At 40.9% G+C, this 25990-nt stretch overlaps 1 protein-coding gene across 1 annotated transcript in view; it reads left to right on the top strand.

Annotated features, from left to right (window-relative positions):
- Positions 1-25990, top strand: part of LRBA (LPS responsive beige-like anchor protein) — a 542055-nt gene that overhangs the window by 159182 nt on the left and 356883 nt on the right. Inside the window, exon 35 of the mRNA XM_066631587.1 lies at positions 18249-18313. Within this exon, the coding sequence (XP_066487684.1) occupies positions 18249-18313 (65 nt within the window). The remainder of the gene's footprint in view (positions 1-18248; positions 18314-25990) is intronic.

The raw sequence follows: 25990 nt of genomic DNA, 5'->3' as shown, positions 1-25990 counted from the left end.
AAAGCATTGTGTTGCTCATCCTAATTCAGTCTGACATACATTCCAATAACACTACCTCCCCTCCAGAGTTTAAAGCTAAATTTATGGCTGAGCATTGTGAAGTGCATCATTTAAAAATGGTTTCAACCCAAAACATCTAATAAATAAATAATGTGTATGGCTACTCAGTAGTAGACTTTCCAGACTAGAAATCATTCCATCGGATACTCAACAGTCCACTATCGTAGAGGCTGTCAGATAAATCTTATAGTAGCTGCATTTATGTCCTGTAAATCACATGTTATTGTCTGAGCCTTCTGCCAGGTCATCTATTCTTTTCCCATTTATCAGAAATGCATACAGTACACTGAAACTAGAAGCACCATCTAGTCTGGCCTAGCTTTCTGTCCAAGTAATTAAACGAACCAAAGAGTGAAATCCTTAGTTTGACATTCCTTTTAAATGTCCAGAACATGTGAAGACCTATATCTGTGCTTTCTGAGATTCATTCTCTTACAAGGTATGGTCAAACCCTATTTGTATCAAAAATACATTCTTTAGTTTAGCAATTTTCATTATCCACATCCAAGTGCATTTTTAGATTCTGGAGAATAATGTTTATGGATTCAAGTGTGCCTAAGTTAATATTTTCTTGGGTACACGATTATATCAGTTCAATTATCCAACCTATTTCCTTGAATGAATTGTGCAGAATCTTATTTTAATACAATCTTTGAAATACTTCTCTCCTTTAAAAAATGTCTAGTTTGTTTCAGATGGATCTCTATTCTAAGACTGCTTGCCAGAATAAGGAATAGGGCAGCAGATATAATGCATCCAATAAAGGCTGTAAGATGTATTGTGCCTGTTTATCTACTCTACCCATTTTCCAGCACTAAAATTGCTATTTTCAGAATTATTTGATACTGTGAGTGAAAATTCTTGGACATATTATATTTAAGTTCTGTGTAGTCAAAGTTATTTCTCCATGTGGGTGGAGGAAGAGTGCCAACCACTGTATGGTTATGGAAGTCAGGCACAGGATCATGCAGTTTCACTTCAGATGAACTGATCTTGGAAAAAATATCTCGTACTCAACTAAAAGCAAAAGTAACATCGTTGCTTAACTAGAAAGTATGCATTCAAGCAATTTCAAAAATGCCTTTGTTTTACTGTATTTCGATCATAAAAAGAGTTGGATATCTTCATTGTGACCTTGAAGACCCAAAGTGAATATAATCTAATAAAATAGGTTGTCTGAAGTACTAGCTGGAAAATCTTATGATCTTTTACTATGTTTTTACTATGTTTTTAATAAATTAGAGACTACAGTTCTTAGGTAACAATTAGTGGTAGGTTATTTTTCAGGATCTGGCCTCAGGTAAAATCAGACAAAACTATAGTCAGACACCCCCCTAATTTTAACCCCGGACTTATCCGAGGGTCATAGAAAATTCCATGATTTTTTGGCTCAGAACCTGCCCTCGACTTATCTGTAGGGTCGACTTATAGGCGGGTGTCAGGAGTGCCACAGCTCGTGCCTACAATGACAAACCATGATTTGTGATTGTGTCTGAACTGGTTAATTGTGTTGGGCAGGTTCCTTGAATATCCGATCAGTTGAGAGTACATAGTAAATTATTCTTTTCTTGTGGAGCCTGCCAGGACCTACAAGAGGAATTTTATCAGGGGGTACAAAGTTTCTTCTGTGCCCCTTCCCAAAGGGGGAGGAGGCAATGGGAGCAGGCAGATGGGGCAAAATAAGGCAGGGGGAGGGTGCTGACAGCCACAATAGTCCTTGGAGCCCAGGTCTCCTAGGCTTCTTGATGCAGAGCCCAGGTCTACCCAACCATGCGGCATTGGCAGCTAGATAAAGTAATATTGAAAACCAAACAGACTCCTAAGTCTCTCTAAAACCTTTGTAATATAGAAAATATATTGCAGAAAATTAGGCTTACACTAGAATGGACCAAAATGAACTTTTGCAGCAGCTGCAGCCCCACAACTGGGTCCCTGAGCTTCTATACACTGCTTCATGGTTATGGGATCCACAAGCCAAAAAGCTATTGTGGCAAGCCAGTTTCCTCCCAGATTTGACACTGTGTTAAAGCGGGTCATGAATGCATTCCCGGGCCTGGTGTGCATGGCTTGCAGCAGCAGTTAACACTGCATGCATGTGGTTGCGCTCTGGCATCATGTGCAGGCAGCGGTTCAGGTGAGATAGGAAAATGTCAGATCCCAGGAACTTTCTGGGCCCCCTCCTTTGGCTCCTGGGCTCCCTTTCCGGCCCTGGAGCTGGGTACAAATTACCCCCTTTACCCTCCTCTCCTAGGCCCTGAAGCCTGCATGTTCCTGCTTGTATTGGTGAATACCTTCTTTGAAACTTTGTTTAGTTCAGTTGATTCAACATGGAATAATTGTATCAGTCAAAATTGTATCCAATCAAAAATATTAAATCAAATTATGCAGGCCAGTTTCTAGGTTCCATCATGTGTCCTGTTCTGGATTACAGGTAAGGGCTGTGCAGTGCAAAGACACATTTAATATTTTTAGAGCAAGGGGAGTGTTGTGGAAGTGTCCTTGCCACATTAAAATATTCTTTGTCTGGGGCTGAGATCTGAAGAGGCCAGTTCTGTAAGTTTCAAACGCATTCTTTCTTGTCCATTTTTTAAATGAGAGAAAAATGTTCTGTTCCTGGTAGGACTTGTAGGTTGTCACCCATCTACTCCCATAAAGCTGAGTGGAAATCATGGAAAGCCAACCTAGCTTATATTTTTGGCTTAAGACGGATGTAACAAGAAAAAAATTCATAGTTAATTCTGAAGCTGTGGTGTGAGCCCAGTTGTATTGTCACTGAAACAGGCATTCTCACTCTCACTCTAATGAATCAAATTTGGTTTAGCTATGGGTCTTCCTTCCCTTCTTCAGATGGTAGTCAATCTTTAAAATTAAAGTACTGTAATTACATTAATGTGTGTGTTAATCACATTTTTGAACAAAGATGCTTTTAAATTGCAAAAATCTCCTTGTATGTGTGGGTCTTCTTTGTGATGTCTTAAGAACCATCCAATCAGGTCTATGCAGAGGTTGCTTCTGCTTTAAACTAGTAGAACCTCCCCCCCCCCCCAGCTTGTTTCTAAAGAAGAAAGTCACATTTGAATTCAATGTGGTGTCACCATGGTGTGGGTATGTCCTACTATTCTAAAAATTGTATGTGTCCCCAGGTGAGGCTTCGGGTTGGCCTGGTTGACCATGGGACCTTGGTCTTGGCCCATCAAGACCTGAACCTGACCAGTTTGTTTCCTGACAATTTGGTTCCAGCAGTAGGCATAATATGTAATGTACTATTAGGGGGCAAATGGGCATGTCATGCGACAGCCAGTGCTAGCCTTTGCCTCCAGCAACCTGGCCCCAGCGCTATGAGATGCTTTGCATTAACTTTGCCAGGAGTGCCTCTGTTGTGGTTAGAGAGATACTACGAAAGAAGCTCCAAAATTTGGGCATGGATAGAAGACTCCTTTCATTTATATGAGTATTATACTCAAATACATCTTGTCAGATTTGATCTTCCTGGAAAGGAGAACTAACTGAACAGATACCAACAAACAGAGGAGTCAAGCAAGGTTATATCCTTGCTCTGTTACTGTTTAATCATTTTTTGAACAACCTAGCCCCATACTTAGAGGGAGTAGAAGGACATTGCCTGAAACTGGGAGCTTGCCATGTTCTATTGCTCCTATATGCAGACAGTGTTGCACTTCTCTCTCGGACGCAAATTGGTCTGAAATGCCTGATTGACAGATGTGCGAAGAACTTCAAAAAATTCTTACAATTATAACAAATCCAAATATTTCTGTTTTTGTGAAAAATTGGAGTTCGTTGGAACTGCCATGGTAAAAAAATTGAACAAGTCAAACAGTTTATGAGCACAATCCTAAATGCTTGTTGGGCCGGTACAAGTCTCTTGTGCCTAGGAGGGTCACAAACTTGTTGTAAAGCATGTTTGCACCTCTGTGGAAGTAAGCTGTACCAGTGCATGGAGGTGTGTCGGCCCATGGAGGCCAAATTCAGCCTCTACGGTGGTGAGGAAAGGTAAGTCTGCGCTGGCCAAACTCTGCCATTGCAGGGGTTGCAGACGCAGAGGGTGCAGAGGAGGCATTTTGGGGCAGGAGAGGGAGGGTTGTGAGCAGGCCCATGGGCGGTGGGCAGGGAGCAGGAGGTGGGGCCAGAACCCGGAAGTTATGCTGATCCTAGCCCTATTTCCAGGCAGCATGAAGTGGCTCCTGGCTGCTATGTTCTTCTGTGCCACCTTGTCAGGTGGCACAGATCTGAGTAGACCCATTGGGGTCTCCTGCTGCGACTGCCTGGGGTAAGGGGAAACATTTCCCCTTGCCCCTGGCTGAGCCACAGTCGGCTCCTGTTTCAGCCTGCCTGTTGCAGCGCAAATTAGGATTGCATTGCCCATATCTCTGTATTACCTTTCATTTTAAACACTTTGGGTCGCTCACTGTAAAGCTGTTGTAAAGTTAGCTATGTTTACAGTTCAAGCTATTATCCAAAACCAGCAGTTTTGGAGGTGTTTCATGCTAAAATTATACCACAAGTTCCATATGACATCCAGTTTGGTACAGTGCTTTGGGCCACTCCATAGAGCAAAATCCTAGGACTCCCTAACTGTGTTCCTTACGCTGCCCTCTGGCTAAAGACTGGTCAACCTCTGTTAGAGACTTTGGTGTAGTTGAGAACAATCCAGTGTTGGTTAAGAATACACTGTAACCCAGATCATAACAGCCTGATATATCATCTCTTATTGGATTCTGACGCACCCATCGGGACCATAGATCTTGTAAAAAAAAATTAAGATTGTTGGGAATCTATACAGATTCATTCAGTGTGTAAAGTCAAATGGAGGATTATCTAATGATCAAGGTTAGACTATTGGACATAGAACATCAGGAGCTTTGGAGTGCAGCAAATTAAATATCCTGTTCCCTGCATTCACATATTCCTATCAAATCTGTCCAATTGGCTAACTTTTTTTACCTTCTAAAATGCCCGCAGGAGTGCTGAGTGTATTCACTGGCAAAGCGTAACACCATTCCTTCGACCATGTTGTATGGCAGATTCAATATGCTGAGAGGTGATGCTCTAGTGAAATGAGTTGCATGGAAACACTTGACATATGCTGTTATACAGGTGGGGCCTCAGTATCCGTGCGGCATCTATTCTTGGACCTGCAGGATGCAGGGCTGGTCAGATCTGGGTAAAGTGCAATCTATCCTTTCTGTTGAGATGCCTGATGTCCTTGAGAGAGTAGTAGCTTTTTAAAACCTTGTAAAGGTTTGTAAAAAACTTGTGAAGTCCTGAGAAGCAAGTTTCTCTGTCTCTGTGCCCCAGGAAAGCTAGCTGGCTTATGACTTCTGTTTTATGTTGAGTGTCTTATGCTGTATATATTATCATTATTATGCCAATAATGGTTCCTACATACTTTTGTTGTGTCTTGTGTACGTATTCAAATTACATCTAATTTAATGACCATATACCGAGAGAGAGAGAGAGAGAGAGAGAGAGAGAGAGAGAGAGAGAGAGAGAAGAACTGCAGTATTCTTACATTATAACATCATGTTATTTATTTCAATAAGTGTGCTTATTTGTTGGGAAATGAGCTTAGCAATTGTAATTCAAAGTATCTTGCTACAGATGTTAAGAACTAAAAGGTCATAATTTAGCTACAGGTTCCCACCCCCTCTAAACTTCAAGGCATCCAGTTGCTTCACTCTCACACTAGGACTTAAAAAACCTCATCCATTTAAGGTGAGTTTTGTGCTACAAGAGCACACCCTGTGGTTTGGCAGTCTAGTCAGAAGGATGATACCATGCTGGCTTTCTAACGGGATCTTTGAACAATATTCTCATGGGTGGTAAATTTAAAACAAAGTAATATCAACTGGCACTTAATTCTGTGAGCGCCCTGCTGATTGGGCTACGCAGTGAAATGGAGCTCTTCCTGACAGGAAGTCAACCTATAAGTGTGGAGACCCCTGAAAATAAAGTGTGTTTTAATTTGAGAACCTGCTGTTTTACAGCTCTTCTGTTCAGCTTAAGAATTTAGCAAAAAGGGGCTAGGCTTGGGGAGTGAATGTAAGCTGACTGTGGCAGCAGAAGACTAGAAACTCTAGAGCATTCTGGCAACTGTGTGATTTTACATTACAGTACTTGAAATAACAGCTCCCATATTTATAAGTTAACATTAACCACTTACCTTTCAGGCCTGCTTTAAACCAGATACGTATAACCCACTTTAACTTGGTAGGCTCTTCACATGTACAATATAAGCATGCTGGCGGTGTATCTAACTGGTCCGCAGATAGCTAGCCTAGTAATGCTGTGTTCTAAGGCCCGTACCAGACATATAGTTACCCCATTATTTGTGAGCACATCTGTGAGTTTTATCCCATGTGGAATTTGCAACCACAGGATCACTCCAATCCAGGGGTTTATTCATGGCAAAAGCTGTGCTAGTCCCTCCTCTGGCTCTGTCAGTCATCCTTTGATAGACTTCCTGTGTCTGCCTATATTCCAGCAGCACTTGCCCACTGACAGGGATGGGGAATTCTCTGGAGTGTTTGCCACTCTGAAGGAAGAAAACTTCCTGTTTCAGGCATATTATGTGATTTGCCACTCCAAGTTGTTCTGTTCTTTAACCAAGAAAGTGGGGTTCTACCCAAGCCAATTGATTGTGGGTCACCTGCCCTGGTGGATGACCTACCCTGGTGGAAACCAGGAGAAAGAAGCAGTAGTTTGACAGGGCCAGAAAGACTTCTCTAGTTTGACAGGAACCAGGCCCAAGACCATTTCTTCCTCTATGTCCATTTCTTACCCTGTGTCCCTTGGTGCATCAGTGCACCTTTTCTGCTTCTCTATCCCTGAGCCACTTGTGCAGGATTTGACCACTCCATGGATCATGCAGAAGAGCTGATCAAGGATGTCAAAGAACGGCATGCCTGAGTGTCCAGAATGGCTGTGGTTGATCTTCGGCACTTTGTAGCATCTACAAACTTTCTTGGTTTTATAACTGCATGCTTCAAGATCTCTCAGGTAGCCCATGTCCTTGAGTGTCTCTGAAATGTAGTGGAATTGCTCCCTACTTTGGTAACTTGAGAGCTGTCTGAATAGCCTCTTGCCACCAAATGTCTGTGAAAGCTCTCAATTCCTTTTCACTTCACAAAGGATTCCTCAGATGACAAGGAAGCCCCTTGCTGCTGACAGGAGTAGCTGGAAGTATCGGTACATAGATATCCTCATGGGTGGTTGATCCTATTCAGGTAGAATCCAGGCTAAATTTGCTTTTTTACTTTTCCCTTGCCACAAGTGGGCAGGAGGTCTGGTCTAGAGGGTAGAGCCTCCGTCTGCCTGAAGATAACATCCACAAGGTCGCCAGTTCGAGGCCACCGGCACCGTGCGACCTTGAAGCAGCTGACAAGCTGAAGCCGAGCTATTTCCATCTGCTCTGAGCGTGGGAGGATGGAGGCCAGAATGTGAAGCCAGATCGGATTGAAACACCTGAATGTAGTGGTTCTTGAAAGAGAGAACCTTCTTTCAATTGTAAAAATCCCTATTTAATAAGGGATTTGGATAAGCCTGCCTATGTAAACCGCCTTGAATAAAGTCTTGAATAAAGACCAAGAAAGGCGGTATATAAATACCTGTTATTATTATTATTATTATTATTACAAGTGTTGGGGCAGAGAGAGCTGCCTTTTGAAGCTGAAATCAAGGAGAGGGTGAGCTATGGCTAAGGAGGACTCCACCAAAAGCCAGTCTAGGATGCTGTCTCCTCAAAGAACATGAGCTCACAGATATTGAGAACCACATGGATTTTGCAACTGCCCCTGTAAGTGTGCAAATCCAACATAAGGAGGTGGATCTTTCCCTTGGGTATCATAGATATTTCATGCTGCTAATCTGCTGCTGACGTGCTCAATTCCCTGCTCTTTCCATGCAAAAGATAACATACAGGGAAGAGATACTAAAACTCTTCAGTGCTGGTATTGATGCAGACTGCTGCACAGTGTCAGTTGCTTTCAGGCTGAGATCCAAGAGCTAAGGGCCAAGTTTCCTTTGGCACTTGCCAAAGTCTCATGCCTCTGGCTGAGCTAGTGGGTAGAGAAGAAGCAAAAGCACTTGTGGCTCTTGAGGACTCCCAATCCAGTCCACGGGCAGCCCCCAGTTTCCAATGAGCCTCTGGAGACTTGCTGGAGCCCGCACTGGCCTGATGCAACTGCTCTCAGAGTAGCAGCCAACTATGCAACCTCTCGCATGAGCTGTGGGACAAGGGCTCCCGCCTGTGCTTGCTGTTTCACGTCTGTGATGCAGCAGTGGCAATGCAGCAGTGGCAATGAATGATGCAGGCTGGCCTTGCAATTCCATCTCAAATATATTCATTTATGTAAATTTATTCAAATTTGAAATGTAAATTAATTCTTTTTTTCCCTGCTCCCAACACAGTGTCAGAGAGATGATGTGGCCCTCCTGCCAAAACGTTTGGACACCCATGCTCTAAGGGGTCTTCATTAGCACATGGACCCTTTCTTCAGCTACTCAGTGTTGTGGTACCATTTCTAGACACTTGGTTAAGACATCATTACATCATCACTGACCTTCTGAGTTGCTGAACTCTGCAGTGCATGGAGCTTGGCTCGATGTGCAATCACGTACCTTACAGGGAACGCTTGCGATTCTATAGACATTTGCCTGCGTACAATTTCATTAAACCCAAAGGAGCTTACTTCTGAGTAGACATGAGTTTGGCACTGTTCAAGACCTTTTTTTATGGCCTACTAGAGTTTGTCTTCAGCTTTTATCATCAGTTATGTTTCTCATACTGTAACGCAAGTCTTGATGTTGTAGTACTACCCTGCAAGAAGTCTTCACACAAGACCTCATGGAACAACCCCTAAGGTGTTGTCTCCTTTCGCTGGTAGTTCTTTGGATTCAGGCCTCTTCATAGCTTTTGTTTCCCAGAAGGAACTAAATGAGCATTTAACAATGAGAATTCTACGGATAAATGGTTTGGAAGCATGAAACTTGTGCTGGCTTACTTTGAAAGATAAACTAGTATCTCAGCAAACTTCTGTAAAAGTTATTGTGAATTGAACTTTCCCTTTAAGTATTTGAAATTAAATTCTCATTATAAGGTAATTTCAGGTATTTACTGCACAACAATATAACACCAGTTTATAGGGAGCCTGCTCACACTGGAATACACTGAATAGTTAAACAGCAGGGGAGTCTTCTGCTTTTAGTTAAAAACTGCTGTTTCTGTATGACATATTTACAACTTATTTAATTCTTAATGTAGTGTGCTGTGGGACTGAGCATGCAAAAAACAGCAGAAAGAGCTCTGCTTTCTGTGTCCAAGGCTATTACTTGCTGTACAATAATAAAGGCACTATTTTATTGGGTTAGTTGTAATTAACTTCAGCACTATGCATTCGTATAAATCATTTTCAATCTGTTTTCTTTACATTTTCATTCCTCCAACTGATTTAACATAGTTGTTTTTCAAATGTTGTTTTTCTATAAGGAATAAAGTTATTCTTTCTTGAAAGGGTCTTCTAGAAGCTAATGAGTATAATAATTGTTTGATGTGTTTTGATGGACTCTAAATGCAACATTTAAAGGAAATCAATTTTTTTTATTAGAGACAGTTTTCAAAGTTCAGCACAAATTTACAGAAACTGTTTCTTCCACCACGTTTGTTTTCTAACAGTTTTCAGTGCTTCTTTCCCTGCTTCTTTGTCCAGTGTTAAGAGCCAAAGAACCTGAATTTTATGATGAATTATTATTACCATGATGCTTTAGTATCGGACGGAGTCTTGACTCCAATGTCAGGAGTCAACCAAGTTCGGCAATGGCCACACGCCTGCACCCATTGGAGGGCCTACCTAATTGGGCTTTATCCATGAACCTTTAATACTGCTACAGTAGTAGCACCCAGTGTACTATCAGGGAGTGGGGAGGGCAATGCTAGACTTTGCCCTAGTAGCTCCTGTGTGCTGGTGCTAGTTTTGTCATAGAACAAACTTCTTTTATTTTGTTTAATGTATTTTGAAAGATATGGTGGCATGATCCATTGTGCCTCTAAGTTCTTCCCTTCCCTTCCTGTGGGCCTTGCTTCCACACGAAGAATTCTCTTCCATGCATGGAATGCTCTGTGTATGTTGCCGTGTGTGTACCTTTTAGTGTGTATAGGACACAAACTTGATCATACCTCTTATGCTTGCTGATAGAGACATCTGTATATATTATTTCTTGGTCTATTCTATGTGAAAAAAGTGATTGTAACAAAACTTTTCTCCCTATCAATAGAAATATTAATGCTTTTATATCTGGTATAATGTGAATTTTAAAAAAAAGAAATTCCTGAATACTTTTTAGTTTATTATGTCATTAACATTTTGACAAAAAGTAGTATATTTAAATGTACTGTAATAAAAAGTTACTTATATCTCTGTAAATTCTGTAGGTTTGAAAGTCTTATAACAATAATTAGTCCCTATATAGTTCTAATGGCAGCCTTGAAAATTTTAGCCTGAAGCAGTCTCTAATGAACAGGCCTTGCTTTTTTCTATAGGGGCTCTGAGATTCCCTAAAGACTTGACTTCAGACCTTGGAGGGCAGCAGCTGCCATTTGTCTTGAGAACTGGAGTTGCCAAACAGTTAGGCTATGTACTAATAGAACACATTTGTACAGATTCAGCACATAGGAGCTTGATAGAGGCTTAATGATGATCATCTGTTGAGAACTGGTAGATGGGTGAACTCAGAGCAACTTCTATCACCTCTTTTTGAAACTGAACACTCTGTATTGATTAGGATATGAATGTGGCTCAGTTAAACTTGATGCCATACTGTTTCCTCAGAGCAATGAGTATACCAATCAGCCTTTATGCTAAAAAAATCAATCTTCAAATGGCTACATGAAGGTTTTTCAACCTTTTTTGCAACTGCCACTTTTCCAGACATCACCATGGCCATCAGTGATGGCTTTACTGTACACCAGTGGTTCTCAAACTCTGGGAGAGTTTGAGAGCCACTAAGTTCTTGCATGGGTGGGAGGAGGGAGGCAGCAGGTGCGGGGGAAGGCAGTGGCGCGATCCCCAGGATCGCGCCGCTCAGGGGGGCTGCAGGGGCTTGGGTACACGTACCTGGGGATCGCACCGCTGCCTCCTCCCTGCCTCCAGGCTGCCCCCATGCCTTAAGGGGGCAGGGGGCGGGGCCCGCAGGCTGGGGCATCTCGACGCCCCAGTTTGAAAAGCCCTGCTTTTCTCTCTCTCTCTCTCTGGGGGGGGGGGGGGTCAGGCAGCTGCACAATCACATAGCCACCTTAACCTTCATTGGGTTTGGTCCATTTGGAGGGCCTACCTAATTGGGCTTTATCCATGAACCTTTAATACTGCTACAGTAGTAGCACCCAGTGTACTATCAGGGAGTGGGGAGGGTAATGCTAGACTTTGCCCTAGTAGCTCCTGTGTGCTGGTGCTATCACTTCATCAATGGCTGATAAGTATTCCCTTCAAATAGCAAGATTCATCACTTTAAAAATACAGCCTTTCCTCTTCAGTCAAACAACAAGATTAATAAATCACTTTAAAAACAGTACCCTTTTCCTGCTCCTGGCCAAGTAAAGTGTGTACTTCTCTCTCCCCCCCCCCTTTGCCAACTGCATGGAAGCAACTTTAAGACCCCTGGTGACTGGTAAAATAGGAAGCGTTTTATTTGGGGAGGGGGAGGAAAGCGGGAAGGTTTGGAAATTTAAAGGAGGGAGAGGAAGAGGGAGGGGCTTGAAAAGAGAGATTTCACTTTGATGAGAAGTGATCCCAGGATGGCAACTAGGAACCAACCAGACAAGGATCAAGGAGGGTTAAGGACTGCAAGCCGAGCATGCTCAGAAGATGGTGGGGCGGCAGCAGCCACTCTCGCAGCTGAGCAACTCCCGTTTCTTCTGCTTTAAAAAAATGCGCAGAAGACGGGCTCGTATTCTGCCCAGGGGTGTGACTGTATCGCTGTGAGAGGACATCCCGCGCCTCCCCTTTGAGTTCCTGGTGCAGCCCTAAAGAGTCACGCCTTACAGTTTGAATAACGGTGCTGTACAATAATGCGTACTGTTCTTTGTCCTAAGGTAAACTAGTTGACTGTGGCTGCATCTGTTAACACCATACCACCGATATCATCCACCTAGTACACTTTTAAAGCAATTATAATCATAATTTATAAAAATGCGTGCTTGGAATAAAAACCACATAGCACCGCTTTCTGCACTTTTCATCCTTGGGGGATCAAGGGGAGAAAATGAAATTTGGGAAAAAATAAAAAAAAAACTTTAATAGCACCTCTATTTTTAAGGTAGAAAGTATTCCTGCACATGGGAATGTTGTTGTGGGTGAGGTTAACACTTCAGATGGGGGATGCATTTTTACTGCATCTCTCAACTGTGTCCCTAAAGCAAATATGCTATCTCCCTTAAAACCCAATGGGAGCTCCTGAGAACTGAGCCATAAGTGTTCTGGGTGAATACTGTTTGTTTCAGAGACTATCTGATCTCATACTAACCTCATACTATGTCAGGTAATGCTTTTCAGGCAGTTAGCTCATCAAGAATTACCTGAGAAGTTTTAAAATTGAAAAGTGTTTGATAATTATGATTCAGTTAGTAAACAGATGGTAAGCAACACTAAATAAATATTAAGTTCAAAGTACAATATGTGGATTGACTTAGGATATGATTAGGAAAATAGTTCAGGGTCTCTAGGATCATAACAGGCACTTCATGGGCTGATATTGATATGGGCAGGAGGTCTGGTCTAGAGGGTAGAGCTTCCGTTAGCCCGAAGATAACATCAGAAGGTCACCAGTTCGAGGACGGCTGAGAATGAGACCTTGAAGCAGCTGACAAACCGAGCTGAGTGATTCCACCTGCTCTTGGTGTGAGCAAGAAGCGTCTTGGCTGCCCTCCATGTGACAGATGGAGCTGCTTGTCAGCCTGCATGGGAGAACTGGAGGCAGAAGTGAGACCAAACCAGGAAGATCCATTCTGAAATGTTGTTGGTTCTTGAGAGAGAGAACCTCTATGTTTGTAAAAATCCCCTTGAGGGATTTAGAAATGCCTGCCTATGTAGTCAGAGGAGTAATCTGATGATCAGAAAGGCGGTATATAAATACCTAGTTGTAGTTGTTGTTGTTGTTATTGGGAGTTGGCCTTTCCGAAATAATGGGTGTTCAGCTATCCAATGCAACACAATGAAATAGTATTTCCCAAATGCCTACAAGGGAGTTGGGAGCACTGTACTTGTATGTGGAGGGGAGGAACTATGGCAGCAACGTGATCCCCAGTCCCAGGGTTTCCAAATCTCCAAACATATTAAAAATAGAAAAAACAGGCACTTATGGTTTTACAACAAAACCGACCTGGAGGCTGGTGAGTAAAACCCCCCTCCCAGCCCCAGCAGCAGCGCCATCTTGGGGAATTGCATTACTGCCTTCCCTGTCTTTTAAAGGAGCAGGGACAAGTGCTTCCCTTGCTTGTGGGTTGCGACCCACCAGTTTGGGAACTACTGCATAGACTGGAGACATATACAGTCAGCCCTTCAGTTCTGCCCTTGTTCCCCTTGGAGATCCTTGGATACTGGAGTCTGCTTTTAAAAGTGTTTCAAAAAGTCAAAATAAGTCAGAAAATAGCGTTTCCTACCATAAAAAGCACACTGTTTGCAGAGCTGCTGGGCACTCAGTTGCATTTCCAAAGCTATTTCCATTTCATGCAACCCTTGTACCTGGCTTGTTGCAGGTCTGCAAACAGTGAATCTGCAGATGCCACATCAGTGGATAAGGTGGGTCCACTGTAATTGGCAGTCAATATGAATCCTCTGGCTTGACCAGACCTGGTATAAATGCTACACACCTGGCCTTCTACCTGTGCCTAGCAAACATAGCAGCACCTCTGTACTTATTTATGTAGATCATCTATGTACTGCCAGTTTCTAGTTTCCTGTAGACTTTGGGCTCGATACTGCTTGGTCTGCATTCCTGTACTGCCACCCTTTCCTCAACAATTGCTGCTTTTTGTATGTTTTACTTCAAGGCTATTTGCATTTTAGCAATGCCCCATGACTCTTGTCAGTGCTTTACATATTTACTGTAGAGTCACAATAGAATGCACAGTACATTATGATCATGTACATTAGGACTAGATTTTCTAGACAGTAAACATTTTATAGGCATTGGAAATGGTAGTCAGTTAAGATAAACTTAGAGCAGGTATGAAATTATTGACTTTGTCGATCTCCTCTTGCAGCCCTTCCTTTTGAAAGTGCTGAAATGTGTTCTGCAGTTATTCACATACATTAGCAGTTGCCTTTCAGGCTTTTAACATGTTTTTCATCAGCACCTTTGGGAGAAGGATAACTAAGATCTTGACATAACAATGCAATCAACTCCGTGAATTTAATTGCAGTACAGGATATATGTGCTGTGTTGAAACATTGAATTAAACATGAAAGACGAAGGCCATTACATTTTTTCCCTGACTATTGAAGCATGCCTGGGGAACGTTCACCTGTGTCTTATAAAAATTTGTTTAGACTAATGCCTTCTTTGATAATTGTCTATGATATAGAGAGTTATATTGCAAGGAGCCATGATAAATGCACTTTCTTTTCAGTTTTGGCAACTTCTGTCTTCAGTAATTAAGTTATGAAGCACTATAATGAATGTAATTCAAGGTGAAAGTCACGGTTGCAGACATAAACATGCGAATGATGTCATTTTAAGAAAATGGTTGCCTTTCATTTTTATTTTTGTTTTGCGCGCCTGGTGATATTTTCTGAAAGTGTGCTAACATAGAAGATGAGGCATGGTGGGAGAAGAAAAGCATGAAACTAGGGCAAGAGTAGCAGTTGCTTTGTGCTCACTGTTGTGGTATATGTAAAAACATATGACAGGGAAAAATATTTATGATTGTTTTGTAGGGTTGCAAACTGGTGCCTAAAATAGCACAAAAATAAGGTTCTTCCTAGGCATAGGAGATTGTGCATGTCTATTGAAAAATAACATTCAGAAATGAAGAACATACTTATGATATATAACGCTAGGGCAGTGGTTCTCACATATTTAGCACTGGGACCCACTTTTTAGAATGAGAATCTGTCAGGACCTACCGGAAGTGACATCATCAAGCAGGAAAATTTTTAACAATCCTAGGCTGCAATCCTACCCCCACCTACCCAGGAGTAAGTCCCTTTTCTATCATTGTTAAAAGAATATACATAGTAGCTTGTTAAAAGTACAGGTTTGTAACATTTCCTCAAATGCAGTCACTTACCACGGTAGCATCAAGTCTAATATATTAAAAATAAAACATTGAAATTAATGGGGACCCACCTGAAATTGACTAGCGACCCACCTAGTGGGTCCCAACCCACAGTTTGAGAAACACTGCCCTAGGGAGATTATATCCCTCACCCACTTAGTAGAGGAAAAAGAGGCAGGTGTGAGAAGTGAACCTCTGGAAGTGCTGCTACTTGTCAATGTAGCCCATTTTTGCCAAGATTCTGAAAATGTTAAATGCCTGTAACTTAGTAAAAGAAAATGAAACTGCCATTGGTGACTGAACTGATGTAAATTATTTATTCTGAATGTGTCAGTGATTTGTCAAGTATTTTTGTTTCCTTAGATGTGTGCTCTGAATGAAGAGATCATTATGGGTGAAAATATGTCATGTTAGCATGAATTAATAATGAGGCATCTGTTGAGAACTACAGAATTGTATTATTATTTTTTTAAGAAATTTATATCCCACCTTTCCCATGCTGAAGCAAATGCCCAAGGCAGCTTACAAAACTTTATAATAAAGTACAAAGTAGCCGAACAGGTAAAAACATCAAACAAGGAAGGTATTTGTGCATTAATTTTGACATTATATAGTGAAACGTAAACCAAAACAGTAAAATCTAACAAATATCATTGGGCCAATGGGGAACAAATTAGTCAAGTCACAGCTGTCTTTCAGAGGCAAAGATGGCAAACATCCACTCAGCAACAAAATGCCAGATGAAACAGGTATGTTTTGAGCCCTCGATGAAAAGCCATGAGGGAGGGTGTAGTTTCTCAGTTCTCCTGAAAGGGAATTCCATAGTTGTGGTGCTACTACAGAGAAGGCTTGAGCCCTGCGCTTTTACCCCTCTCACTTGGGACAGAGGTGGCACTGTAGAAGAGCCCCCTCAGTTACCTAAGAGTGCAGGCTGGAATGTATGGATGGAGGTGGTCTTTCAGATAGCCTGGACCCAAATCATGGAGAGTCTTAAAGGTTAGAACTAACATCTTGATTAGGACCAGAAGTGAATGGGCAGCCAGTGTAGCTGCTGAAGCAATGGTCGCTCACTCAATAACTTCCCCAAAAAAGGAAGATTGGAAACTGGTTGATAGTTGTTTAAATGGATGGAGTTCAGAGATAGTTTTTTAAGGAGGGGGCACACAATTGCAGTCTTCAGGTCGTTGGGCATCACTCTCTCCTGCAAAGATGAATTTACAGTGGATTCCATTCAATCGGCTAGCTCAGCCTGTGCATCTCTATTAGCCAAGCTGGGAAGGGTCAAGCTGGCATGACGATGGTCTCAAGCTTCTGAGGATCCTATCCACATCCTCAGACTGCAAAAAAGAGGCACTAATAGTGGGGTTGGCAGATGTCATAGGGACTGCTACCGGAACAGTTGAATTGGAGTCCGATGCATGACAAAACCATTAATTTTCTCTGCAAAGTATGTTGCAAACTCATTGCAGTGCTCAAATGAGCACTCCATTTCATTTGCTGGTGGAGCTGAGGGGAGCAGATCACGAACAACTCAAAAAAGCTCCACTGGGTGACTTTTTGCTGATGGAACAGTGGCAGAGAATGATGCCTTCTTTGCTACCTTCACTGCCACAGAATAGGCCTTAAAATGGGTGCTAGCTTGTATTTGGTCAGACTCGTTCTGAGTTTTCTTCTGACATTGTTCTAATAATAATAATAATAATAATAATAATAATAATAATAATAATAATAATAATACAGGTATTTATATACCGCCTTTCTTGGTCTTTATTCAAGACTTTATTCAAGGCGGTTTACATAGGCAGGCTTATTAAATCCCCATAGGGATTTTTACAATTTGAAAGAATGTTCTATCTTACAAGAACCACAACATTCAGGTGTTTCTTTCTGATCTGGTCGCAACATTCTGGCCTCCATCCTCCCACGCTCAGAGCAGATGGAATAACTCGGCTCAGCTTGTCAGCTGCTTCAAGTTTGCATGGTGCCGGTGGCCTCGAACTGGCGACCTTCGGATGTTATCTTCAGGCAAATGGAGGCTCTACCCTCTAGACCAGACCTCCTGCCCAGACCTCCAGTTCTAGGCTGCCAAATTTTTCCTTTCCTGTAGTTCTTTGGCTGTATCAGGAAGAATGGAATTCACAACCCTTTGCAGACTTGATGCTTGCTGCAAGGTCTTGGACAAATTATAATCTTTTAGTCTAACCTGCCACTCAGTATGGTTCTGTGAAGACAATGGAATAGCACTAAATAAGGCCAATCTGCCCACCTTGGTCAACTGCAGAACAGAAATGTAGTAACACATAGATGAATATGTGTATGTTTTAGCCACTCTGTTTCAAATTTAATTGCACAAACTTAAAGTCTAAAAATAGGAATTGTCAAGTGTACTTGAACCTTAGCATATTACTGAGTTTACTGAACCTGAAGACCAGTAAGATGAAAATGTTCAAGGTCAAAGGACTGTAAGGCTATCCAGGGACATGTCTTCTACAGCTTCCTGTGCTGTCTAGTGCAACCAAGAACAGAGGGCATATTCCTGTGAAAAGTTGAATACTTTTTTCCTTTAAGATGTTCATATTTGAAGTCAGCTACGCTGCCTGCCTAGCATGATTTCCTTTTAATGGTAGTTTTTTGTCTGAGTGTTGAGATGTAGTTGAAGTACCCTGCCCTTTGGAAACGTTGGATATATCTAACAAACACATTTTTTGCTTTTATGCATGTTAAGTATATGTATTTGGAATTTAAAATTTGGGTGTTGTTTTTTTTTTACATTTTACAGAGTCTTCTGTTTCTTTCACAACAATATGTATTTTATCACTGCCTTAAACCAATTAAAATTTAGTGTAAAATATGCTTTAATGCAATTAAATTTCAACTTTTTCACTTTTGTTTTTTTTTGCAGGAATGGCAGAATTCAATACAGAAAAATGCAGGCCTAGCTTTCATTGAGCTTGTCAACGAAGGAAGGTAACCTGTTAATTTAATGATTCCCCTACGCTAGTTTTCATTACCAGTATGATTTGTAACAAGCAAATTAACCCATTTTTGCCCAGCCCACAGATGTACACATTTAGTCCCTGTTGTGTATATGCAGTGTTGGACAGAAATGGCTTAAGGTGCCTTTCTCATTGTTGATAACTTATGATGAACAAGTTAGTGATTTTGGATTTGGTAGTGTGCATTTATGTTCCTTTGAGAATATTCTACATACTATTTTGGGTAGCTAACTTTATGAATTAGGTGGATAGCTAACCTCACATGAACGGCAGATGATCTTTGCATGAGCAGAACATTCCTTCTACTCTTGAGGAAACTTGCATTCATGGAGTGTGCTTTCATTCACAGAAGCATTAGTCTTGTGTTAGTAACTATGACTGAAGCTATTTAACATGTTGAAAATTTCTGCAGACCCCATTAAAATCTTCAAGTTTGGTTTCAGTAGTTGCTTGGAGATTGATACTGATTCTTGAATATTCCAGGGACAATCATTGTGGATTGTCAATCCTAGTTAGTCTGGATGTGACCCATGGCAAATAAGGAAGAAACAGATTGTGACATGTAAACCACCATGGGACATGAAACACTCTTGAAAATAGCTTGTGCAAGTGGTAGACTAGATATAGGATCACTTCTCATGCAGTGTTCTTTCACTAAGTCAGAATTGGCCATTTTTGGAGTGGAAAAGACTTCCTGCTAGTGGAAGGGCACTTTTGGATTCCAAGCCAGTGTGTTTATGACAAGGGTGCACAACTTGTGACCCACTAGGATGGCCCATGAGAGGTTCAATAAACTCTTTTTTCTGCTATCAACTATCTGGAAACCACAATACACAGCTGGTTGTCTTGGTGGGGGGATCATAATAAAGGACTGCTCTACTGTCTCTGATCGGTGACATTGTTCTTTTAAATGAATTTTGAAAAATGTTGTACAGACAGAACAAATTTGATTTTCATAAATTGTATATCCTAATTGGAATTGTGCTTTTTGCTTGTAAAGGGATTACTGAACATTAAACCTTAAACGTTCATGATTTTTAGCTGCTTAGTCTTTTCTTTTTAATTCAGCTTTTAGAAATGAGCATTACCAATCTTCCCCAGAACATGGAAACAATAGATTTTTAGTTATATAAAATAATTCAAAATGTCAGCACTGAACTTTTGAACTTGAAAAGTACGACATTTTATTCTTCAAATTATATTTGTAATCAGCACCTTCATTCTACAGAAACATTAAACAGTAGAAAAAGAGGTTTAAGTAAATGCATCAGAAAGCACAATTTACACAATGTGAACATGGTTCAATGATCTCTCCATAGGTATTCAATGTTTTTTATAGGAAATGACAGAGCAATGAACTTTGACGGGCACTAGAGTTATCAGTTTATATCTGTCTATCTACCTATTCAAAAGTCTAAAGTTTACATAATACTACGTAAGAATACGTGCACTATACAAAATGAATAAAACACAAATTTAAAAGGAAAACAATGAACTATTTTTGCATCAGCAAGTGAAGATATACGTTATTTTTCGGATGAAAGAGGCAGCTAGCTAGCTCTAGATCTAGAATAATCAATCTTTGAGACCTTAACTGTGTGCCCTCCTTCCTGATTTCTGTTCCCACAATTCTATGCCAATGGCAAACTCTAATTCAAAATTATTTTACTGTTTAGCGCTCCACTGAAGTCACAGTGAAAATGCAATGTCATCTCTTGTAGACAATAGTTTCTTCTGGTTTAAAGCTGTTTTGTACATCAGACAGAAAGTTTTTAAACAACTAAAATAGTGCTTGACAGTAAATTTAGATGGCGATCAGCCTGTCTGGTAGAAATCTGTGAACTTGATTCCACTGACTTGCTTCTTTAATCAGACTTAAAAGTTCTCTAGGGGGGAACAGAGTATGCACACCAACTGTATTGGGTTCAGTGAAAGACAAACAAGGAATCATACTGGTAAGACCATAGTTGATTGTAGATAGTAGACCACATCTATTTGCAACCATGTTACAGTACTTGAAAGGAGCGTGTGTTGGGGGCTGTGGTTGCTCAGGTAGAAAGAGTTCTTTATTGGTAAAGAACTATTAATCAGAATTTTTTTTTTGCTAAACTTATACCATAGTTCTGTGCATGTTTACTCAACTTTAAGTTGAGACTTACTTTAATCCATTTCTGCCCAGCCCACAGGTGTACACATTTGATCCCTGTTGCGTATATGCAACTTTGGGCAGAAATGGCTTAAGTCTCATTGTATGCAATAGAGCTTACTCTTGCATAGTGTGCATGAGACTGCAGCCAAATTTGTTAGAACTAATTATACAGCAATAATAGAAGATTAATTGAAGCATGATGTAGGGGACTAAAGTATCACTGAGATACAGGTATGTGTTGCTGAATGTCGGGTCATGTTCCACAAACCCCATCATTAAACGAATTGGTCACTAAGTGATAATGACTTACTGGGTGGCAGAATGTCTCACCCAGGAGGCCTCCTCTGCATCACACATGGCCTCTGCACGCCTCTGAATGGCCTGCAGAAGCCTCTGAAAGGCTGTTGTGGTTTCCAGAAGCAAACAGGAAATAGCTTTCTGAAAACCAGAAATGGCTTTCTGAGGCTTCTGCTGGCCATTATGAAGCCTGCAGAGGCTCTTCCTGACATGGAGGAAGCTTCCAGGGTCTTCTATGAGGCATCCTGACACCTATTAAGCAATTTCTAAATTGCTTTTTTTCTAAATTGATTTTTAACATAATGAACTGCTGAATAACAACCACCATTGTATATCTGGTCAGTCGGCAGGTCACTAAGTGACACACAGCTGTAATCTATTCACTGCTGTATTATTTACGTAATCTATTCACTGCTGTATTATTTACGTATTTTAACAAGCTATAATGTGAACTTGGATATTGGAGATTTAAGGACATCAGCAAGAGTTGCAGAGTATGCCAAATGGATCTAGTTCTTAACTTCTTATTCTTGTGTTTTGAGGTTCCCTAAAACTAGAAACTATACCTTCTGAACTAGAAGCCTTTTTCTCTCTAATTTCAGATGTGTTAGAGATTAAGTACTCTTCATGAATTCCACAGGTGAACCCTGGTTCAAATTAATCTCTAGAGATAGTGAAATTGAAAGCATAGTCCATTACATTTTATCCTGCAATTTCGATACAGCCTTGCAGTTCAAAGACATTAACCCCCCTTGGTTTTACAAATGCTTCCTTTGAGGTAATGCAAAAAACCCTGTTTTTATTTTGCCATAAGAATCACCATATTGATGGTTCAGACAGCAGAATCTTGCCTAAGAAGCAGGCAACATTAGAGAGGGCACAGAACTAATTATCTGGGAAGACAATAATCTTTCCTTCCCATTACACAAAGTTTTGCAAAATATTTCTATATTGCAATTCAGATCACTTTAGGTTTGTTTCTAATATTCACATAGTTTTGGTAGTGTGATACTCTGTGTAGCTATCTATTCATTTGTCTCTTTGGGACAATATTTTCTAAATCAGTTGTGTAATCATAACTGGTAAACTTGTTCACTAGTAATCTACAGTATAAATTGAAATTTGAATACCTGTATTTTAATCTATAATATAGTTGTAGCAGTTTCAGTAAAGGCATCTTGAAAGGGATAATTATATACAATATCAGTGTTGCATACTGTATATTTCAAGTTAAGGTAGTCCAATATGTTGCATTTGTGTTGTAATTTGATGTTAATTTGTGCTTGTACTGTAACTTAACACATATGGTTTTCATGATTGTCCAGAAAAAATCTTCAGTCTGTTCTTTTTGATCAGATTCTGCTTTCTGCTCCAGCCATATGCTTTTCTAATCTGATATGATTGCAAAGTGAAATTCCTTGGAAATGGGCTTAACTGATTCTCTGGTAAACTGGTGCGCCAGTATGGTATTGGCCACTTCTGTCTACAATGGCTGTACAATATTTGTACCAGGTATTCAGTCTAATCCAATATGAGCGTATGTCTAACTTCTAAGGCAAAGTTGTAAGCTTACGCTAATAGCAGGGGAACCACAGTCCTGTTATTTACTCACCTTTCCATCTACATGTACCTATCCAGCTGGCAAAGGTTGGAGGACTCCTGTTTTTAAGGGTGCAGAAAAGTGCATCTAATACTTATACATCAAATGCAGAAACCAAATATCCAATATGCAGCTTTTCGGATTATTGATATACAAACAATAACCATTTATTGATTGATCTAACAAAGTCATGCGGTAGAGCTACAACTATATCCTGGAATCCATTCAGAGATTTTTGGCTAACTGAAAATGTATTTCTTGAGTTTGAAAAGTCATTTATTCCAAGTTGTGATATGGGCAATAAGTAGAGTTGGCATCAGATGTTGACCAGATTGGGCATCAGCCAAAGGTCCATTCCTATCAGAACTTTTGGTACCAATAGCAGTGCTGTGGAGGGTGTGCTAGGGCAAACTTTAGCCCAGGGCCTCCAGCAACCTGGTGATGAGTTTGTGATGACACTGGTGATGAGTTTGGTTTGCAGATGTCTTTCACCCAGGAAAGGTTCCTCTGTACCTTGTGCTAGATGGCTGCATGGGAAGTGAAACTAAACACCCAGATGATAATATTGTGCCATCTCTTGTGGAAAGATGAGAACTGTTATAGCTGTGTGAACTCTTTGAATAACTGTACCAGAAGCTATCTTCCTTTAGTTCACAGTTGTATAGATCCAACTTGTTAGCCCTCTGAAAGTCATTAATAATGAGTATTAGTTATAGGCTTTTGTAAGGTATATAAAATAAATAACTCTGCTTTATTTAACCGTATCATACATGCTTACAAGAAAAATAGCTTTTGAAAACCTTGGGTGTTAATAAGGAAATCTAACTGCTACCTTTTGGCCCAGCTTCAGCAATTGATTTGTTAATGATACCTTTCTTGGCAAGATGAACCATACACTGTTGCCTCAGTGTGTGGGAGCACTGTGTTATCTAGACCAGGGGTGTCCAAACATTTTAGCAGGATGGCCACATCAGCTCTCTGACACTGTGTCGGGGGCTGGGGAAAAAAAGAATTAATTTACATTTAAAATTTGAATAAATTTATATAAATGAATTTATTAGAGATGGAACTTATAAGAATGAATGAAGGTCTTGCAGTAGTTCAAGGCATATAAAAGACCTTGCACAAAGCAAGACCAGCCTTTCCTTCACTGACACTGCTGCATCACAGATGTGAAACAGCAAGTAGTGGAGGGAGCCCTCGTCCCACAGCTCAGGCGAGAGGTGAAACAGTTGTTCTAATGCTGAGAGCAGTTGCGTCGGGCCATTACAGGCTCCAGCAAGTCTCTGGAGGGCCAGAGGCTCATTGGAGACTGAGGGCTCCCCGAGGGCCTGATTGGGAGCCCCCGATGGCTGCAAGTGGCCCCTGGGCCGGGGTTTGGGCACCCCTGATCTAGACCAACAAAACATTGAACAAGAGCCAGGCTTATAATAGTCATTCTCTAAATAAGGTCAAAGAAGGTCAGAAATACATAATCGGAAACAACTTAAAGGCTAGTTCTTTCCACTGCAACCCAGCATGCATGCTTTAGTTATCAGAATGCAGAGCTGTAGTGAAAGATTTATCCTCTGCATTACAGTGATGGTCTTCTTGCCCTATAGTTACATTAGTTCTTTCCACTGCAAACCAGCATGCATGCTTTAGTTATCAGAATACAGAGCTGTAGTGAAAGATTTATCCTCTGCATTACAGTGATGGTCTTCTTGCCCTATAGCATGTAGAGTCAGCCATTAAGACAGCAGCATGCTTTGTACATCTGAGAACCTTAATAAATATTGGGTCATATTTTGCAATGGGCCTCTTCTCTACCACTCACACCAGCTGTGTTTCTATTATATGTGACTGCGACTATTCTATGTTTCTGTTATATGAGATTAATTTCCAGATAGTGAACATTAATGCTACTTACTCCGTTTTTCATCCCTTTGTTTTCAACTAATGCTTTACTACACACAATGATGTGGCAAGTTTTATTTTCGCTACTGCTCTTTAGTAACATCAGGTTGCTTTTGTGTTTTGCAAATTACTCTTTTCAAGTCATGTGACTTGAAAGAAGAAATTTTTAGTCAATGTTGAACAATCAATTTTCAGTTAAGAAATACAGTATATTGATAATTCTGTTGCATACTGTATGGCCTCTACTGCCACCTCTGTCATTTTCTTTAACTAATGAATAGTTATTGATTGATCACTTATCTTCCAGAAGGTAAGCACATTTATGTGTTTACATACACCTCCATATTTAAGGAGGTGTATTTACATACACCTCCTGTTTAAGGTTCTGTAGCATGAAGGTATTGGTTATAATTAAAGGGCCAAACCATATGTTGAGCTAAATGTGTAACGTTAGCTTGATGAAATTTTAATTTTGTTAATAGGTAGTGCACAGCCCTCCCCTGTTGCTGGGTAGGTGGACTTTAGTACTTTGCCCCTGTTGCGGTCTTGATCTCTACAGTATTGCAGGCTCCAATATGCTATTTTTGACTGGGAGGAATTTTCAATTGACTTGAAAATCAACTTTCATTCCCTTCCCTTGGGTAAAGCGAGTAGCCCCACAATGGGGCTATTCGATTCTAAGTTGACCAAAAGGTCAGTGTAGATTAAAGAGCCTCCATGTTGGGCAGCCAGCCCAACATGGAGGCTCCCTCCCCCAGAACTCTTCCTCCCACCCTCCCGCTGCTTCTCCCCGCTCTGCAGTGCCTTTTCCCTGCCTCCCCCCCCACGTCCCACCTACCTCTCTGCTGCTCGGCAGTCTGACACTCCACTGGTGCTGGCCCAACAAACGTGCCTTAAGGCATGTTTGTGACAGTGCGTTCCTGCGATGAACCGGCTTGCAAAGCTTAGAATTGGGCCCCAAACCTGTTTTTTGACAACTGACAAGGCACACCATGCTGTTGGTGGGGGGCTCACATCCCCAATGGCCCTACTAATAAATGACCCTTCCCCAAACTCCCATGGCACACTGCGAAACATTCGCAGCACACCAGTATGCCATGGCACAGTGGTTGAAAATGGCTGATGACTCGACTCAGTATCTCTGGCTGGTCCTTATGCTCTCATAGAATACCTGTATGATACAACTCCTCCAATTGAAATCCAGTTTGTTCAGACCTTCAACTTAACAGTTAATTCATTATTCTTCATCCTTTCTGCAGCTATAACTACATTTACACATATACATTACTGCCTATTCCGCCTATCTCCTCCCCACCCTTCTCTCATTTTGTTAAAATGTACATTGTAAATCCTCAGTGCAGGACTTAGCTTATGTTGTCTGTAAAACACTATGTGAATTAGAGTATGTGAATTGGACATATTTGTTAATGATGGAGTGCCAGATGCTCAAGATAGGCATTTTTTGAAAGATCTCAGAATGCCATAACATGAGATGTCATAACCAAATACTGCCACTCATTGTTCGAAGAAACAGTCATGTTGCTTATTTCCTTGATTCTTTTCTATTATTAATACACAAATCTCAGCATATGCTGAAAAATAAAATGTGTACTCTTTGCACCAAGTACCACAGATTAAAAGAGCTGGTTAAGGCCGCAGTTCTAACCAGTTTCCAGCGCTGATGTAGGAGTTATACAACTCTGAGG

Source organism: Tiliqua scincoides, chromosome 6, assembly GCF_035046505.1.
Source record: "Tiliqua scincoides isolate rTilSci1 chromosome 6, rTilSci1.hap2, whole genome shotgun sequence".
Classification (NCBI taxonomy): Eukaryota; Metazoa; Chordata; class Lepidosauria; order Squamata; family Scincidae; genus Tiliqua; species Tiliqua scincoides.
The sequence above is the reverse complement of the archived record's forward strand: the minus strand, read 5'-3'. Positions and strand labels throughout refer to the sequence as shown.